Consider the following 20,394-nt stretch of genomic DNA (forward strand, 5'->3'; position numbering starts at 1 on the left):
TCTTCATGTTGGGAACGTTTTAATAAATATTTACTGCTTTACTGACTCCTGCTCATTCAAATATGTTTAAATTACCAGTATTGGTAATGTCCTTTAAAATAATCACACACTCTGAAGGTAGTTTGCATGTACAGACATACACACTTGGATACAGGATTTGTGCTCTTACCTTGACCATGCACTCTATGTCATCAGACCTGCAGGGGGCAGTAGAGGACAAGCCATGAGCTCCTACTCGCCACACATTGCACAAGCAAAACATACACAAGCTCAAAAAACAAACAAACAAACCAGCCTATCAAAGTACACTTGTTACACAACTACTTTCACATCAATCACAGGTGTGTTTTTTAGCCCCCCATCTATACCCATGTTGAGAAAAGCCAAGCAATTACCGACTCTTGCCCTTTTAGTCATATTTGTGTGAATAATGAAAAAATTACCTTAAAAACATAATATATGCTACAAAAGGCACTAAAATGACCAAACTGAAATTAGCAACTGTAAAAAAAACAACAAAAAAACTCAAATGAGCATTCAATTATAACAAACAAAGAAAAAAAGGCCAAAATTTAATTTATATGATAAACTTTCCCCTGGTGGGATACAATAATAAATAAAAAAGATCTCAAACAAATTTATCAGTTGTTGCATCAGTAAAAAAAAAAATCAAAAAAAAAATCAAAAACCTTTCCACTATTAAGTGTATTAAGTGAGTTATTAGCAAATATCCATCCTATCCTTACCCATCACCTATCCTCACTAGGGTCGCAGGGGTATGCTGGAGCCTATCCCAGCTGACTTTGGGCGAGGGGCAGAGTACACCCTGGACTGGTCGCCAGCCAATCACAGGGCACATATAGACAAACAACCATTCATACTCACATTCATGCCTATGGATAATTTTGAGTGGCCAATTTGTAGCATGCATGTTTTTGGAATGTGGGAGGAAACTGGAGTACCCGGAGAAAACCCAGGCACACATGGGAGAACATGCAAACTCCACGGAGATGCCCCAGCGGGCATCTGACTGTGTGGCCAACATGCTAACCACTTGGCCACGGGACGGCCCTTATTAGTGACTAACCACCACTAATTAATAGTGATCTAGTAGAGGTGTCACGATATTCAAAAGTGACAAGATTTCTCGTTCAGGAAAAAAAAAGCTGTCTTGCGATAATAAATAAATCAACCAATCACACGATAAATGAAAATGAATTTGATCACTTTTCCAGCTCCATATATTGCCATGTGCATGTGTGTCTGTTTTGTCGTGTCTGCAGGAAGAGGGTTCACTCTGCACAGGTTCGGCACCTGGATGCTTCATAGAACACCGGCGTTCCATAGAACAACGGCATGAATGGAGTGAGCCCTCTTGTCAGTCACACAAGACTGAAACATATAAAGTTGAAAATAGGACCAATAAAAAATAAACAACTTGAAAGAAACAAACCATCAAAGCAAACGAGCCACAAAACCATAATTGCAATTATTTTGTTACATCTAGTGGGATATGATAAATATAAAGTTAGTAAAAGCAAAAAAAAGCATTAAATGCTTTTCCACAATAAGTTCATCTTGCAAGAGGATTTCTTAGGAACTAACTACCACTAATTCACAGTCATCTAGTTACTAAGAGCTTTAATTGCCAGACAGATGTTTTTTTTTGTTTTAAATACATTCAATGCATTGACACCATCATGTTACCACAGCTACAAAGTGACAGCGTGGCACAAAACACCACACGCAACAGAGTGTGACACCCTCCAACCCACAGGACAAGAGAGACAAGACGGCGGTACAAAAGCATGGCAAACCACAAAAGACACAAAGTCACACACACACACACACACACACACACAGCGGTGCCCAAGCTAAATGATGACAAAGTGTGACATCTCCAGCGCTGTCAGCTAGTCGGGGGAAGAGATGAGAGTGCAGAAGAAGAGGTCTTTAATGATTAAATTATCCCTTGACCTTGTCTTTGACAGGGGCAGGTCCCACATCACAATGGCGCGTGCACACACACAAACACACACACACTTCCTGTGTGACGAGCCCAATTATGACCCTGTCACGGAGTGCAAGGGTGAGAGTGTTTGATTTAATGCAGGACGAAAAACTGAAGAAAAGATTTAGACACCACAAAGACTGAAAATAACTCACTCCAGACATACAAGCGTACTTCATAATTACAAAATATACATTGAATTTATACAAATAGATAAAGCACACTAGTGACATAGATTGTGCAATTGTGCGGTTTGAGGGCATACTCACACCAGGCCATTCGCACTGTGCTGGACTTGGACGCAATCTTTCAGCCCGTTGTGTCATTACTTCTATTATGCTGTATTAGTACAATTTCCCTGACTTTGTGGATTATTTCCAGTCTTATTCCGAGCCGTTATGATTATTTCTATTGTGGAATGTGGCGACTGTCATTACTTACCAGAGAAGCAATTGCATTAATTAAATAGAGCATCTTTATTATGTAGTCATTCTATAACCCAGAAATTGTGCTGTGCATGGCCCACCTTTCCAATTGTGCCAAAGGAGGGCACGTGTGCCGAATTTGAGTGTGTTTCAGAGCACTCACACTGGCCAAATATGCCAGACTTTAGGTCTGAGAGTACGGTACGACTGGCTAGTGTGGGCACCCCTCCAGTAATGCTTCAACCGGGCTGAGTTTTTAAGCTCAGTACTGGTGAACTCACACCAGGCCACTCGTAGCGTGCTGATTTGGACATGTTTCTCTCTCCACCTACTGGCACCCGCTGGCCTGTGCTCACACAGAAGCATTCATGTTTCAGCCCCTTTTCCTTGTCCCATCACTTCTGCACTATTGTATTACCAGGGTTTCGGCTACATGTAATGGATCGTGGGTGCCCATTATTGCAAAGGTAGTGTGGGTCGCATGTCACCCACATAACAGCAGATGTCATATGACATCAGTCAGCTGACATTAAGCCCCCTCCTGATTCGTTCCTGTGCTTCAGCAACAAAGGGGAGAACAGATGTCCAAAGCCACACATGGATAATGCAACTTTCATCTTTATTATTACTTGTGAATGAAATTCCCCAAAAAAGGTGCAGTTTTCCTTTAAGTGAACCCAGCAACTAACTAGAACTACGTTCCTCGTCGCCGAAATCCGACCAGAACTCCACTCACGGAAAAAAGTGGGGGGTAAGTCACAGTTGATACACTATACTTCTGATGGGGATGTCATACAACTTCATGGCAAAAAATCTAAACTATCCCTTCAATGAATGCATTTCTGGTTCAAGCCTGTGAAAACGACCCTAATGTTGACATTATTACCGACAGTAAATTTAAATATAAAAAAAAGTGCTGCCACAGCAACGCAACAGCGGCACGACACTATCAGTACATATGGCCTAGTGTGAGTTGACCTTCAAAAGCAAAAAATGTGTATTTCTGGACACTACAATTAAAAGTAGTTTTAAGCGCATTTCTTTACATTTTCTAGATTTTCTTCCCCATCTGATAAATTATCAACATCTGCAGTTTGAAAAGGAGGTTTGAAGTTCAGCTCAACTTTGTGCACTATTTCTTTTTCCTGTCTTGTGTCCCAGCAGACAAGTCAGCACTTAGCTGTGACTCACCTCCAGCCTGGCTCTAGGGAGGTCGGGGAGGCGCACTGTTTGTGTGCCATGTGTAGTGTTAAACTCTAAATATTCATAAAAACCCGTTCAAGTAAAGCCCGCGAGTCCAACTCTGGTCCTCGGGCTAACTCTGGGAGTCTGTGCGTGCGCGTTAGAGGGAGACCACTTGGCCTGTTTTGGCTATTGGGGTTTTTTTTGGAGGGGGCATCTGCTTATTTGCATATCTCCCACGGTGCTTTGGGGTGAGGGCCAGCGGATGATGCCTCCATATGTATGAGGCAGCCATGTGTGTATGTGTAGTGTTTCTCCCTGCAGCTGCACACACATACACAGGCAGTGTAGATGGTGTGATAGGCAGCACATGTCATATGCAAAACATATGCTGCAGTGACCTCCGTAGTGCTGCGGGCCTCCCTAAAATACAAGTGTGGAGTGGCGAGGCAAAATATGGAAATGTATGAACGCGCATGGAGGATACATACACACACACACACCACAGGTTAACTGACTCACTTTCTGAAGCCGTGGATGAGGCTGCTGCGGAAACTCCCAAAGTCCACTGGAGGGTGGGAGGGGTCAGACACTGGAAAATGAAACAAAAGATGAATACATGTATCAAGGTAGATTTTTCTTTTCACCCAAACACACACATTTAATTATCCTTTGATGCCCACCATTATATATTTAAAAGGGATTCTCAGGGCATTCAATCGACTAGATTGATGTCCTATCTAGTCTGACTGGTGTGTGCCCCACCTAGTCTTTGAGAATGAACTGATGAAGCCTGCTCAGTTGAGCAGCAAAACGTCTTCTAAGACAACCTGAACGGTCCAGTTGCAATCAATCGAATGCCCTGAGAATACAATGACCTGGATGAATGAGAATATTCACAGGCTTAAAAGGGATTCATCGGCATTGCACTGTAAAGGAAAAGGAAAAATCATATTTTGCATTAAACAGTGGCTCTTAAGTTGTACAACACTGAATCATTCAACAATAGTGACAAAGAACTCAAGCACAGAAGATGACGCAAGTATCATGAAGTCAGTGGACTTGCAATTAAAGCAGTACATGCAGAGGTGTCCCAATACTTTTGTCCACCCAAAAAGCATCGGTCCTAGGTTTTTTTTTTTTTTTGTCTTCACAATTTTGCAGTAGTTAAATTCTCTTTATGCCTGAATGGCAGTTAAGACTGTGCTTTAAAACATAGCCTGTACGATTAATAAAGAGTGTGTGATGGAGTTTGATCCTGGAAGAGATTATTTCCAAAGTTTCACAATTTGAATGAATTAAGGGTTGACCAGTGTGACCGGATACAAAGACAGCCTGGTAAAATGTGATATTAGTCTGATGTATATAAATAATAAATAATCCTCTTAAAAAACATACAGGGGACACAAGTGTTGGAGGCTAAACCCAGCTAAAAGACAAAAACAGAGAGCTAGTCATCCATTATTAAACCGGCCCCCTCAAGTCTTCACTCTTCTGCCAGTTGAGGCGCCTCTCGTTCTTGCTCTTTACATATTCACACAGACTAATCTCTTAAAAGGCCTGATGAGCACCGAAGAGAGAAAGAGTGTGTGCGTGTGCGTGTGCGCGTGTGTGTGTGTGTGTGTGTGTGTGTGTGTGTGTGTGTGTGTGTGCGTGTGTGTGCGTTTCAGCTAGCACCAAGCCAATTAGCCCGCGGGCGTAGGAACAATTTTTATATTGACGGCTGTTCAAGATGCAGGCGGAAGTTTCTTTTGGAATGTGTGTGTATATGTGTGTGTGTGTGTGCGTGTGTGTGCGTGCGTGTGTAACACCTACACAAAGTGTAGAGTCGGGCCAAGTTGCTAGAAGCCAAAAAGCGAATCTTTGAAGTCAAGAGGCCCTCCAACTCCAGAACGATGCCTGCTTCCTAAATAAGGAAATATCACCGTCAGAAAAGTGTTCATTTTTATTACACACACACACCCCCACACACACACGCAATACCTCAAAGGCCTGTCGAGCAGCCTCAGTGTTAGGAAAGACAGGGTAAAAGTAGTTGGAAACAGTCTCGAGGTCAGGGGCCACCCCAAGATGCTGCATGGCCTTCATCACCTCCACCGCACCTGAGAAAACAAAGTCATCAATAAATGTTTATGACAAGCAAATGCATACTTGAAACACAAGAGTTTAGTTGACAGTTTAATTAATGACAGTACCGGTCAATGGTCAGGGCCAAAGCCTGCCAAAAACATATTCAGGCAATGGAAAACTCAATATTTTATTTGCTTACCTAATTGTGTGCTTTATTTTATGTAATAAAGTACAAATCAGTGTATTTGACTCCAACGGCACGACACATGAAAAGACAACCTACGTGAACAAGCTTTCTCACTGGGGCTGCTGAAAAAAAAGTTCCCATGTCAGTGAAGCTAACAGGGAGACAAGAAAAAGCTCAACTGAACCCAAATTATGACAGCAGCTACTTAAAATATGGTTTCGTTGTCGATGCATCCACTCTCTTGTTTGTTCTGTGCGGGGAGAACTTCTTTGTTCTGTCTAAGGCTGGGCGATTTTTTATTACCTTTTTTTATTGTAATAAAACAACTTTGCATGCATATTTGGCTTTGAATTCGTGGAAAAAATATCAGGATATATTGTTCATGGATATTCTACCTAAATATAAATCGGGATATGAGTTTTAGTCCATATCGCCTAGCCCGAGTTCTGTACTTGGGGATTCAAGTTAAAAAGGAACTATCCAGCACAATGGCAGCGAAGACGTCGCCATTTCCGTCCAATTACTTGAGTAAAACTGGATTTTCAGCACTGAACGCTATAAAAAACAGACTTTAAAAACACGCTGCACCTGCCACTTACACTTACTTACACACACACCACGCCATCATCTTCTCCTCTCTGGAAAACAAATTGCAGGCTCACACAAATGGCAAGTCTGTATTCATTTTGTATGTTTTGTACGGCATTTTCTTTTGATATTTTGCTTTTCACCAAGCCGTCAGAGGTTTGACAGAAACAAGCTCATTCTCTGGCTCCAAGAGGTTTTGACACTTTAACACACACACTCAAGTGCAAGCCTGGAGCTACTTAGGCTTTGGGTGCAGGCAATGACCTGACACACACACACACACTCCCTCTTAGCCGTGCAGTTTTATTCCAACTAAATGCTTATGGAGGCCAAGCCGCTCTACCTTGTTGGATTGGTGGAATAACGTGTACATAGACAAGCACTTGGCCTGAAGTGGACTCTTGCAACCATCACCCTGCTCTCCAGCAGAGCCCTGAGGTTCTGCCCCAGGGCAGTAAGGCCCAAACAGCCACATGCATATGGAACAGCCACTCACACACACATACACATACACATATGCCCCCAAGTGTGTGTGCGCATATATGGGGGAGGCAGCAATAGCAGCACTTTGCATGTGTCCACCAGCTTGCCTATGCGAGTCAAAACGAACGCATGTCCATGTCACGTGGTTGAAGGCACTTTTGTGACAGAAATATCAGCGCATCTATACGGCCGTATCCGCCACATACCGCCCTCTGCAAACTACCTAAAAGTGCTTGAGTTTGCACACCTCAACATACTGTGTGTGTATTTATGCTCTCCACTCAGGTTTCATAACCCACACTCTCACATATCTAGAGCTCTGTTTCTGCATCCTCCTGGGATGTATGTGCTCACCTGGCAGTCTCGCTCTTTAGCTAAATAAAAGATGAGTCCCAGGCTTTTATATGCCATTAAAACCTTGCGGCAGCGTTAAAGGCAGGTATGGCTACCTGAACCGCACCATCCATTTATCCCCCTCGGCCCACATCTCTCATTCATCTGCCACCCTCTCACTATCCATCTTAGCCCCTTTTTTCAAGAATAAAAGCAAACAGACAATCTTCCTCCTCCTTCTCAATGGACTATCCGTCCATTCAGTCCGGCGGCTCATCCATTCTTATCCCCTCCACTTAATCGCTTTCCCGCTGCTTTTTTCTTTTTTATGAAAGAGGAGCAGGAGCGCATCGGTTCCTGTTGAATAATCCATACTCAATTTCACTGTGGCAGACAAACGGAAAACAAGTGAATAGAGACCAGGATGGGGGGTTGGGGGGAGCAAGAGTCATGAAACCCATGCAATCCTCACAACTTAAGAGACCATCCATATAAGTTAAAAAGTAAAGTATAAAAGCATAAATGCGTTATGAATAAATACAGACCACTACTAATTCAAGCACCTTCAATGTAACTACGTATATTTGTTGATTCCAAATAAGATTATATCATTGTATCATTTCATCATATTGTTAGAGTCAGTGTGTGTATGCACTGTATAGGGTAATGTGAAAAAATTACATTCGTGGTGCCCCGATGAGTTGTGGTCAAAATGTTTTGGAAGACATGTTAGCATACATGTAATGCACATATTGTTAAAGTTTTATATTTATTAGACAAATGCCAAGCCCCGCCCGTGCCCATGCAAAGTCGTTTTGCTTGATGGCGGTCTTGTTTTCCATCCAATCATGCTCGCATTTTACACACACACACACACGTTTGTCAGCCCCATAAAGATATCTACCAAATTTCATAGTGTTTTGATGAAGTGCCCTAAAGCAAGGGTGGTCAAAGTGCGGCCCGAGGGCCATTTGGGGCCCACGGATGTTTTTTTGGGGCACATTCTAAAAGTATAATAAAAAAACAGCAAAAATTGAAAAATCTGTGGTAATTTTACAAGAGTAAAGTCAAAATATTATGAGGAAAAAAATTACAAGAAAAAGCCATAATTTTGCGAGAATAACGTCCTACTGCCATGAGGAAATATAACATCATTTTAGTAGCATAAAGTTGAAATATTAAAGAAAGACTTTTTTGAAGTCGTAATATGAGAAAACAAAGCAACAAATAAAGTAAATCATGTCAATAATGTATTAATGTGAGTAAACAATATTACGAGAATAAAGTCAAAATATTATGGTAAGTCATAATTACAAGAAGAACATTTTGAGGAAAAAGTTGAAATAGTTGGAAAATTTAAAAAAAACTGCAGAAATGGATAAAACAGCTGTGATTTTATCGGAATAAAGTCTGAATATTAAGAGAAAAAAAGTTGTATTCCCATGACAAAAAAGTCACAAGAGTACACTTGTAATCTTAGTTATTGTTTAAAAGCTATAATATTATGACAAACAGACAAACCAAAAAAAGTTGTAATTACTGGAAAATTAGGTTGGGGAAAAAGTAATTACATTGTGGGAACAAGGTCAAAATATTATGAAAAGAAAATTTACAAAGATTATTAAGAATATTTACAACATTAAAAAAAAAACAAACAGCAAAGCTGAAAAAACAACAAAAGCGAAGTTCATATTAATACGCTTTTTCACCTATGTCACAAAGCTGAGATGCAGTTTTCTTCTTGAAATATATCTAACTTCTTAGCATACCTACATGTGCTGCCTTACAAAATATCAAAGTGGCACCTGCATCCTTTCATTTTTTAGGTGTGTGGTCCTCGCTGCAATAAGTTCGGACACCCCTGCCCTCATGTTACAGTGGGTTATTTAGTACAGTGCATTGAGCTGTGTGAGAAATGTAAAGTCAGTATGACTTATTATGTGGCCAAACGTTGGGGTTTAATAGCCATGTGGTGTATTTGTCAGAAAAATAATAGCACAGTAGGGGGCATGGTTTTTTTTTTGGTCCAGTAATTCAGGAGTAGAAGAGTTATAACATGGGACGCCCTAATATTTTCACATAACTGTATTGCTACATTGCTAAACACCAGGAGACCCTCCATAAATCAGATGACAGGGAGTTGCAATTAAAGACAAGAAGGGTACCCACGTACCCCCAGGGGTAAGGCAATTGTCATGGGGGTTACGTGAATAAAAATGTAAAGCAATTAGTGCCTAATTGTGAGTGCGCCTGAACACTTCACAGCGCCTGCACAGCACAGAGCAAAAAGCAGGAAGAGACATAGCATGAAGTTGTTCATTGTTCTGTGTGCATTACACGAACAAATACGGTAAGTACTTTTGATGATTATGTTGTGCCTTAAGAGTGTTTAACCTTGAACATTTCATTTATATTGGTGTTCCAATCCCCGCACTGCACTGTGATGAACACTTGTCAGTGTGTGTGTCTGAATGAGAGAGTGGGAATTCCCCCGAAAATGAGGCTTTATAACTGTTGTATGTATTTTTGTACTTACTTGTACTCGATACTGCTTTATGATCTTTGTTTAACTTTCCCCTTCATTTTGGTGTAAAATGAATATGAAGACTTTATTTGTAGTGATTTTGAGTGGACAAAAAAAGTGAAGCTCAAATTCAACCCATTCAAACCGAAGGATCCCAACATCAGACTGGGGTAATAGACGTGTAGGATGACTACTTATCTATTTATCAGTGCTCATGCGAAACTTTATCCAAATTTGACCACATAAAACACAATTATTTCAACCGGAATTAATTAAATGAATCAACCAATTAAATTATTCATGCTCTGTATTTCAAGTTAATTAAAAATAAAAAAAAGGGTTGTTTTTTTTTTAAGCTTGCCGGAGTAGGGAGTACATGGCTTCAGGTGAAATGTCTGAAGGGGTATGAGACTGTGAAAAGTTTGGGAAGCCATCAGACAATGCAAATTTACATCTGCACCAAAATGCATACCATCACAGACGCTTACTTTTTGCTTAATTTGGATTGTCGACAATAACGTTCATGTATTATTTACAACAAAAAAAAGAAAGATAATTTTTTGCAAGCATGTTTGCAACATCAATTTCTACATCTTGGAGCATATTCTTCACCCTACAGTTAATATTAAGTGTTTAAGTGTTTTCTGCAGACCATCAATGACAATCTCAGACCTCAGTTAGTTATGACAAGACGAGGAGAAATGGGGCAATTGCTGATACAAACGTAGATTATGACGACACAACATTAAACCGCAATATCATGCGGCATCTCATCCGAGTGAGCTTTGTGCCTTGTCTAAACAACTGCTATGTTGGTGCATGGTGTTGGACGCAAGTTAAGGGTGAGGGGGAGGGGAAGGCCCTCTCCAGGTTGGTTAGCGTGAAGGCTGACATAAATCCGGGCGAGAAGTATCAAAAGTAGTGAGTAAAGGATGGCAGCGGTCATAAGATATCATCGTCATACTCATGTCTGTAGGTTAACTGTCAAGGATGAGAGAAGCGCAGCAAAGAGAGGAGCCAACCGGTAGCTGTCGTCTCCATGCCGTCCTTGGACATGAGTACCTGTCACTTCTCCTCCTTTTAACCCCCACAGCCTCCCGCAACTCTGCCGACGCCATCGCACCATCTGACACTGCATCCTCAATAGAGTGGCGTAACAAAAGATTCCGCAATAAGCCTGCTTTTGCTCGTCCTCCATCATTGTTCTTTGTTTTGAGTGTGGCCCATACGTTCCTTCTGCTGGACTACTAAAGCGCATGGCAGAAACAAGATTTATTAGGGCTTACTGAAACTAGGCCAATCATACCATACCTGGGCCCACTTCACACCTAAAATCACACAAGGCACACTGCTGCTCCTTTGGCATGACTGGAAGAAATGGGCCCGAGCACGGCACAATTCCATGAACACAATGTAGCCCAGTCATGTAATGTGATCGCTAATTGCAGGTTATTCATGGTGACTGACACGAGGACTCAATATGATCCAAAAGTCAAAACCTATAACACGCTCGTTGACCCGCCACTACTTTGTGTGCGTAATGAAGACATGTCATTTAATTAACGCGAATGCTCCCAAATAATTCATGACAGACACCACCTTGCACAGTATAAATAATCAAAATGACATGGAATAAGACTGGAAAATAATCCAAGAAAAGTCAGGAAATGCTCACTTCTGTAGTTGCACTCTTGAGTGTGTAAGTGCATTCACGCTGAGAAGTGTGGCAGTATGCAACATATCTTGGCTAAGTAGTGGAAGGGGAGGGACTACCAGACCTATGCGCAAGCAAGAAAAGGTAAATACATTTGTAATGATTGTAAAATTGAGAAGCACGGGAAAATAGTAAGCACATATTTTATCGTGTGGTTGCAATTCACCATTAAAAAGGACAGAAGAAGCACAGTGTAAACGCTGCAATCGTCATTTTCGGTAAGTGCACAACGACAGTAATCGATTTGGGACAGCACTACACTGTCAAAATTCACACACTCAGCACAGTGTACTTATTGAAGCGTCCTGATGGACGTTTTCCATTTGAGGCACAGCCTCAGTGTGAGGCCATGCCAGTGGGGGCCAGCAGAGTGGGGGGAAATAGAGCCCAATAGAGCCTCGTGTGAGTACACCCTCCGATGGACAGGACAGGTGGGTTCAAGGTGAGGTCGTATAAGAATGAATATGGCAGGAGAAGACAGGCAGGTAGAAACGGCATAAACCACACAAGTAGTGCAGTAACCTAACTCCCCCCCATACCTCCCTGCCCTCGTTCTCCTGCTGCACCGTGTCACAAGTGATAAAAGTGCGCTACGTCGCCAGTACTGACAAGCGGCGACTAGCTGGCGGCAGGTGGGCAAGCGCGGCCCAGCATATGCTATCGCTAAAACACACCAAATCCACACCTCATCAAAATGCACCGCCCCTCCCCCCTCCTTTCCTCTTTTGCACTCCCTTTTCCAATTCCGTAGCTCCGGCCTCTCTGCCCGCTAGTGACACCTGTGGACAAAAAGTGACACGGCGCTTAATATTTCATAGGCTGTGCACAGTGGGGCGAGTAATCCAAAGTGAATTCCCTCAGAGCGCTTGCATTTACATGAAATCAAGTCACTCCGCATCAGTCACATCACCTGCACCACCTCCCTCCTCTGTGAGGCCACTCTCCCTCTCCGTCCACGTCCACACACACACACACACACACACACACACACACACACACACACACACACACCTCCTGCAGCCAGGGAGTGTGTGAGAGCGAATGGAGGGGAAGAGGCTGCATCATTCATGAGGGTTAAGGCCAATCAAAGAGAACTTTCTCCACTTTCCCTCCTTCCGTTTTACACTGCGATGACTAAATGGACGCGGCCTGTGTTTCTGCGTCTTAGCGAATGTGCGGTAAGGACAGACTGTGTTTATGTGCGCTTTAAAGTCCCCCGCCCCATGCTTTCCAAGCTGCCAAGTCAGGCGCTAAAGCATCTCACCGCTCAAACTGAGAAGCCGTCTCGAAGGCGCGCAAGAGGAGTCAACCTGCAGCTCTCCCACCGCCGCACCGGATACAGCGCTTCCTCCTCCCTGCCAGCTCAAATGATGTCAATTAACTGACAGGGGCAAAATGCATCATTTATTAATAGCTGTAAAAAACCCCAAAGAGAGGAGAGCGGGCGTTTGGCATAAATAAAGCACTTAAAAGCCAAGCCGCCGCCGAAGACACATTTGACAGCTCATTCGCTAACGAGTTGTGAATTCTGACAAGTCTCCAAATATCAGCTATCTGTCACTGAAACCATTCGGACGGATCTCCTTCTCCTAGCCCCACTTTTGGTGTGAAAAAGTGTTTCTTATTTTTTGCATGTTTGTCACGCTTAAATGTTTCAGATCAAACAAATTTAAATGTTAGTCAGTGAGAACACAACTGAACACAAAATGCAGTTTTTAAATGTAACTTTTTATCATGGGGGGGGGGGGAATCCAAACCTACATGGCCCTGTGTGAAAAAAGAGAATAACTGGGTTGGGACCCTTAGCAGCCACAACTGCAATCAAGCATCTGTGATCACTTGCATTGAGTCTCTTACAGCGCTGTGGAGGAATTTTGGCCTACTCATCTTCGCAGAATTGTTGTAATTCAGTCACATTGGAGGGTTTTCCGGCATGACACAGCATCAATTAACCTTGATTAACCACAGAGGCTTCCAGAAAAGCAAATAACTGTGGGGATATCTAATTAGCACCGCGTCAAAAAACATTAGCATTACCAGCTGCGGCTGTAGGCAACCTTCTGATGTAGTTGTAGTGGAACCGGTTTCAAATCCCTCCAATTGGCTGACTCGTGCTAACATAACCGAAACTAGCCATTGTTTTGCACATTTAGGTGTAACTTTCACCAGAGACATAAGAAGAAAGGGACGATTATGTTGACAAAAGCGGTGGACCATGTATGTTGATGTCGACTTACAAGCCTAGGTCCCAACCGGTCGTACGGTACGCAAATAACGCAGAGGGCGTGCCAGCGACGTGCTGATTTTCAAGCCGTAGAGTAGCTGCAAGCCGGCCACAGAGATTCTTTGTCGTGTCAAACAAACTATGGGTGCTTACGTTCTTTTCAGGTTGCAAGACAAACTTATGCACTTTGTACGTAATCATGCGTCGTCCGTATGGCCAATGTGTGTGTCTTTCATCCACTTTGCTCGTGTCAGGTTTGGCCAAAATGTTAATTTTTTCATACGCTGCACTTGCGGATTCCTTTGTGTGTCGTGCGCCACATGTGCACCCCACATATGCAATTAGTGCAGCCTACGCACGGTCAGATATTTTGCACGTCCTCCATGCATGGTGGGATCTTACTCCTTCATGGTCACCAAACTACGTTCTTCACAAAAAAAAAAAAAAACAGCACTTTGGAACTCATGAGCTCCCTCTGGTGGCCATGGCAGCCATTGGCCAATGAACTGCTGTTCTGGGAATAATGCATTATGGGAAGTTAAAATACCTGTTTTGTTTTTTTTATTTTAAACCCGTATTGGTACTTGTCTTATATATTTGTTAGCTACCTTTTGAGTGTTAAGTTGCTGTGTGATGATTGTAGCCTTCTATCTGGGATGACACCATGAGTCAGACTGTAATATTGAGTAATGACCTCCTGCTATTTCCGGTGGGTTGATAAGATCGCTGTTAGTTTTCTCATAGCTCATGATTGGCTCCTGTCAAATACTGACTCCTGCGCATCACAACATGTCATTCTATGACGTGTGCATATGCAGTTTAAAGCCTGGTGAGGACATGTACAATTATGTTGTTCTCTCTAAATTTAGTGGGTGTGTCTTCTACATTATACATTACAGTACTAAAAATAAAAAAAAAATTCAAGTTGTGCTTTCCTTTTCCTTTTTCATAACCTCTCCCCAATCATCACCTGCTTTAGGTAAATAAACCTGCAATGATTGGTGCATTAAAGGTAAGGTAGGTTTTGAGTTGGAAGCAAACAAAGTATTGTGGTTGGAAACCCCCACTGCCATGATTATGTTTAACAAACACATACTATGTATCCATTGATGGATGTAGTACATACAGTACTACAGTACTGCATCTGCTTCCCTATGTCTAGGATGCTGGGTGCTATTAAGGGTGCCCTTGTAGTAATATCAGATGACTGGATTTCAAAGATTTGCCATTCATGTCTGAGAGCATTTCCTGAAAGTCAGAGTGTATTTTTTGGAGTGTGCGTGTGCGTGTGCGTGTGTGTGTGTGTGTGTGTGTGTGTGTGTGTGCGTGCAGGAAGTTGGGATCACCTCTAAAAGTTTGCCAAAAATCTATTCGCCCAGAGAGGTTTGTGCGTGTTTGTTTCATCTCCTTTCGCTCAAAATACTCTCACGCAGGGGCAAGGGAGGGGTGGAAGGGATCAAACCGCTTTGCCCTTGGCTGACCTGGTCCATTGAAATCTGTCCCAGTTGGGTCGCGTGGACATTAATATTTGAGGAGGAGCACTCTTTTAAAAGCTCTTTCTGCTCACAAAATAGTAGCTGAGGTCATAATCTCCCCTTCCCCCCTTTCAAAAAATAACACATGAAGGGAAAATATCATGCACGGTGCGATGGGACGTACCAACAGCTGGTAGGCAGGCTGCCAAACTACAACCTCCGCACGACAACTCAACTCTTAAAAGCGCAAATGATAGCTTTTCAATACAGCATGATATTTAAACTCACTGGTCACAACATTAGGTACATTTACACAATGAGATTCAGTACAAAAGGTTGACATATGCACGTGTGTGTGTGTGTGTGTGTGTGTGTGTGTGTATACCAGCCGTGTTGTTGTCCTTCACATGCTGACTCAGCAGGGGCCAGAAGTAGTGAGGTCTGATGGGTAAATTCTGCTCCTGCATCATCTTCATCACCTCAAAAGACATATCTACACAAAGAAAATCACAGCAACAAAAATAAAAAATCAAATCAGTCTTACGGCTGGTGCTACGAAACATTTTTCATCAAACTATGCCGCGCACGAGGCGTACCCGTCTTCTTGGCCTCCAGCGCGCACAACAGGACAAAGCTGAGCGGCGACGCGTGCATATTGGAGTCCTGCAGCTCTGTGCAGTAGCGACCGATCTTTTCCAGTGGCTGTGATGCACAAAACGAAGGCAAAATAAGTAACGAGACGGCAAGCAACAAGAGAATATTCAGAGAATGCAGACTTCTGAACCCTGACACATATAAACCGCAACCAGTTTAATCCTGATCCAGATTTATTTTAATATTTATTTTCAAAAGGGCCACAATGCATTTTTAAAATACAATTAAAAAATAGATATACTTTATTAATCCTGTGATGAAAACTAAAACTAAGAAAAACATATATAACCCCGCCAAAAAACACAAAGGGGCGTAATGTAACAAAAAAAGTTAATACTAATAGCACTAATAATAATAATAATAATAATAATAATACACTATATCACCTATATATATATAAAACTTGTTATCATATCTACTCTACATTGGAGTGGTTGTAGACGATTTACATAAAATAAAAAAACAATCAAAATGGTCCTGGCATCCTTTGATTTTTCAGTTTGCGTCCCCCCATTGAAAACATTTGGAAACCCCTGCTTTAAACAACACACTTACCTACTACCTATAGTTTGTATTACGGTAGTTGTTTGGTTTTTTTACACAGTGTTTTACATTGTTTTTGTCCTCATTAAAATTTCGCTTATGCTGAGCAATTTGGTACAAATCTGGGCTTCTAACACTGCATAAACATGGCAAATAATTATTAGAAAATTATAAAATATAAAAAATAATATTTGTAGTAAGTTTTTGGGAAAATATGTTTGTATACGAGTATGATAGGAGTGTCATGATTATGTGTGTATAATTGTAAAAAAAATAATGTTTTAAATAAATGGATACCGATACGGCGGTATCGGTATCCATTCTGTGTAGGAATTTATGCACAAGTAAATAAAACCCCAACAATTAATTAAAACAACCTTCTGAGCAGATCTGACCATGAACCCCACTCCACCCCATGTGAAGTACCATGTCCATGTTGACACAGTGTCTCAGGAAGAAGCTTCCCAGGTTGTCCGAGTCACCGTAGTAGTCGTCCGACTGCACCGTGGAAAAGGTTTTCAGGATGGTGAAAGCCGTTTCGTCAAGACCCTGAGTCACGAGGCTCAGACACAAGTTCATCGCGTCTGCAAAAGGAACAACAAATAAACTGAAATCACCCTTGGAAGACGTGCAGCTGACATAGGTTAGGCCACCGCGACAACCACCCTTCCATCTCCTGTAGCTCCGCCTCCACCTACATCTAAAGCGGCTAATGGCAGTACGTGGTGGTCAGTTGCTCCGCAGGCCTTCTTTCCCGGCAAGCAGCACGAGATGATGCATGCGTACCTCCAATGCTGCATCTACATCATCCACGATGCCTGCCTGTTGTAATTCCACTAACAGCTTACAATCCTATATTAACTTGTGTTCACCTCGCTATAACTTTTGAGGCTGAATTATCACAAATCTAAAGCAAGAAGTCCAGCTTTGCACTTTTGTCACCTTACACTTTCCTTGGTAGGTACATGTATGCTGTACTATTATTATTACTATTATTATTATTATTATTATGCAAATGCTATGCTTTATATTTTTTCCCTGGTTAGGGTTGCCACAGCAAGTCAATCGCATGAATGGTTTTGGCTTTGTTTAACGTCCTTCCCAACGCAACCCTAGCCGGGATTGGAAACCATTGCCCTCTGCCATGAAAGGCAGAAGCGTGTACAATTACACCACTAGGGATTTCATATGCTTTATCCTTACTTATGAATTATTAACAACTTAAGGTGAATGAGATGTTTTCGGCATTAAAAAAAAGCTAGGCGCCTTCCTTTTTTTCCCCCAGAGAGAAAAAGCACAAATTTGTGTGATTTCCAGCAAAAAAAAAAAAAAAACTTTTTGTTGCAAAAAAAAAAATCCATGCATATGCAAGGTAGTCAATACCAAATCGAATAGTCGGGTATCCACTGTATTTTTTTTTTTTTTTGGAGAATTTTATTTACCGCAGAATAACCTGCTAGGAATTTGCAGTCTTTTATGTTTCATTTTAAAAATCATTAAAGCTGTTTACACAAAAGCTCGGCAGAGTTTTGCATTATGTTCCCTTATTGCAGACAAAATGAACTGAGCTGTCAAAAGGGATAGTTTGGATTTTTTGACATGAAGTTGTATGACATCCCCATCAGCAGTATAGTGCATCAACGGTGTTGAACAATACTTCCTCAACCTGTTTCACAGTGTTTACTGCTGGGATAGTGAACGCAAACATGTCTGACTATAAAACAAGTCATGGGGACATTCCTTTTAGAACAAAGCCAAAGGGATACCTACATGACCAGGAATACACTAGTGCCGAACTTCATCAGATGGAGTTAGAACGAGCAGAAAGAGAGAGGAGGGATAGCAAGTCCAAGCTGAAGCTGTAGCTGTGAGTAAACTATACCTCTACAATAATCCATTTTCTATGTTATTTTGACTGATTTCCAAATGATTCTGTACATCTCCCGACAGAAGAGCAGTTTCAGTGGCTGATTACTATCACTGCCCCGCTCCACTGAAAGACTGAGAAGATCATTCCTCCCCCACGCCATGCGGCTTTTTAACACAACAGAGAAGGAGCGATAAAAATGCACACAGGACTGGACCTATTCAATTTTGATGTATTACTATGATGACGTATTATTATTGAAGCCAAAGTTGTCAGATCGCAATGTCCGTGACAGGAAAACAATGGAATAGAAAGGGCGATTCAGACATATCTTTGTTGATACAAATCCGCAATTTAAAAAAAAAAAAAAATTATTTAGAGACAATACTACTCAGGCTCCACAGTATATCACGGTACCGTGGTAGCTCACAAACTCTCGTGTCGCAGCAGGCGTCATCCACGCATGTAAACATTGTGAAACACATACACAAGCGGCAGCGCGCGGTGACACGAAAGCAGAGAAAATAACAGACCGTTTGTGAGTCTGTCTACCATTTTCATGGAAAATGGTTTTGTGATGCAAATGTATTTCTCTTTTAAATGCATATTGTTTTGAGAAACAGAACACTTTCGTTTATTTAGCTACCCCACCAACTAGCCGGAACAACTTTCCTCAACAAGAAAACCGACCAGAACTTGGCTTGTGGTGGGGGAAAAGTCACCGCCCATGCACTACAATGCTGATGGGGATGTCATACAACTTCATGTCAAAAAATCCAAACTGTCCCTAAAACAGAGGTACATACCAAACCGTGACTACGGTTCAGTACACCCCTACTAAATAAGCATTTTTTTATCCTATTCTAGTCAGATGCTGTTGAATGCGTGTGCACCTGGGATGTAGCCCCTGTCCTGCCTCAAGTGCTCCATCATTTCAGGGACATGCTGCTGGTGTCCAGCCTTGGCCAGTGTGAAGATCACCTGCATGATGTCTCGGTCCACCAGACTGAAGTCTGCACTCTCAGCATCCTCAAGAGTCTGATGTGGAGATACATCATTAACGACGTAAATGTTTCAGGGGATATGTGAACTTAATGAACACACACCTTCTTCAGACTATCCAAGTCTCCCCTCTCAGCGTAGCCATTCAGCAGGGATACATAAGTGTCAGGACCGGGGTCAATTCCAGCTCCCCGCATGACAGACAAGATGTTCTTTGCGCTCTCTATGTCGCTGTAAGACAAATATTATATTTAACGTGGATGGATTATAATATGTGTGATAGTATGTGTGCATTAAGCAGTCACTCAGGTGCTCACCCAGAGCGAGCGTGGCCTGTTACCAGGGCGTTGAAAACAGCTTCAGTGATGGGGAGGTCTTTGCTCTTCATGAACCCCAGAATGGCGCTGAAAAAGAAGATTTTATTTTTGTCAAAATTGAGTTTGGAAAACTAGAAGCAGAGAGAAAACAATCTGAAGATGACAGACCAACCATCAACAACAACAAAATGTTTCGATGTCCTACATGGCGTTATCATCACATCTTATGTCGTTGCGTCACAAAAAAACATCAAAAGGCCACAAAAAAAAAATCAAGACACTTAATACTTTTAGAACCTCTTGAGATTTGTGAACTTTTGGGGTATATTTGGGTTTAAACTTGACATTGTACCACTTTTGGTCAGTAATACTGAGTGCATAACTTATTTTTACACTTGCATTACAGTTAAGTCTATTAACGTGACAACGTTGATTCATTGCAACACTGTACTACATTTGGTCATGCAGACTAAGTGGTTGACTTATTTTTAAACGTTAACGACAGTTAAACATGTTGAACTCTGTTAAACTGCTTGCAACAGTTTGACTCTGGAACAGATCATATCTATTTCCATTAGTTTCTATCGGGAAAAACAATCAGCATTTGTAGTTTTGTATAAATTATTGTTTAGTTATTGTTTTTGTAGTCAAATTTAGTATACAGTAGCGGGTGGTTAATGAGTAGAGCAAAAGTTTGCTTACCTGGCGCCTTCTATGTCTCCATTTTGGCAGTAGGCAGCAATGAGCCTCTGATAGGTCACCTAAGAAGACAGATGACTGAATTTATTTGAAATC

At 41.8% G+C, this 20,394-nt stretch overlaps 1 protein-coding gene across 3 annotated transcripts in view; it reads right to left on the reverse strand.

Moving 5' to 3' along the window:
• The window catches only part of lrpprc (leucine-rich pentatricopeptide repeat containing), a 68,949-nt gene that overhangs the window by 46,976 nt on the left and 1,579 nt on the right, over nt 1-20,394 (reverse strand). For all 3 annotated transcript variants that reach the window (XM_054799268.1, XM_054799269.1, XM_054799267.1), the window contains exons 5-15: nt 20,302-20,360; nt 19,600-19,686; nt 19,387-19,513; nt 19,174-19,318; nt 16,840-16,997; nt 15,813-15,918; nt 15,602-15,709; nt 5,602-5,720; nt 5,434-5,524; nt 4,141-4,210; nt 170-197 (exon numbers count right to left, since the gene is read on the reverse strand). In XM_054799268.1, the coding sequence (XP_054655243.1) occupies nt 170-197; nt 4,141-4,210; nt 5,434-5,524; nt 5,602-5,720; nt 15,602-15,709; nt 15,813-15,918; nt 16,840-16,997; nt 19,174-19,318; nt 19,387-19,513; nt 19,600-19,686; nt 20,302-20,360 (1,098 nt within the window). The remainder of the gene's footprint in view (nt 1-169; nt 198-4,140; nt 4,211-5,433; nt 5,525-5,601; nt 5,721-15,601; nt 15,710-15,812; nt 15,919-16,839; nt 16,998-19,173; nt 19,319-19,386; nt 19,514-19,599; nt 19,687-20,301; nt 20,361-20,394) is intronic.

Source organism: Dunckerocampus dactyliophorus, chromosome 14, assembly GCF_027744805.1.
Source record: "Dunckerocampus dactyliophorus isolate RoL2022-P2 chromosome 14, RoL_Ddac_1.1, whole genome shotgun sequence".
Classification (NCBI taxonomy): Eukaryota; Metazoa; Chordata; class Actinopteri; order Syngnathiformes; family Syngnathidae; genus Dunckerocampus; species Dunckerocampus dactyliophorus.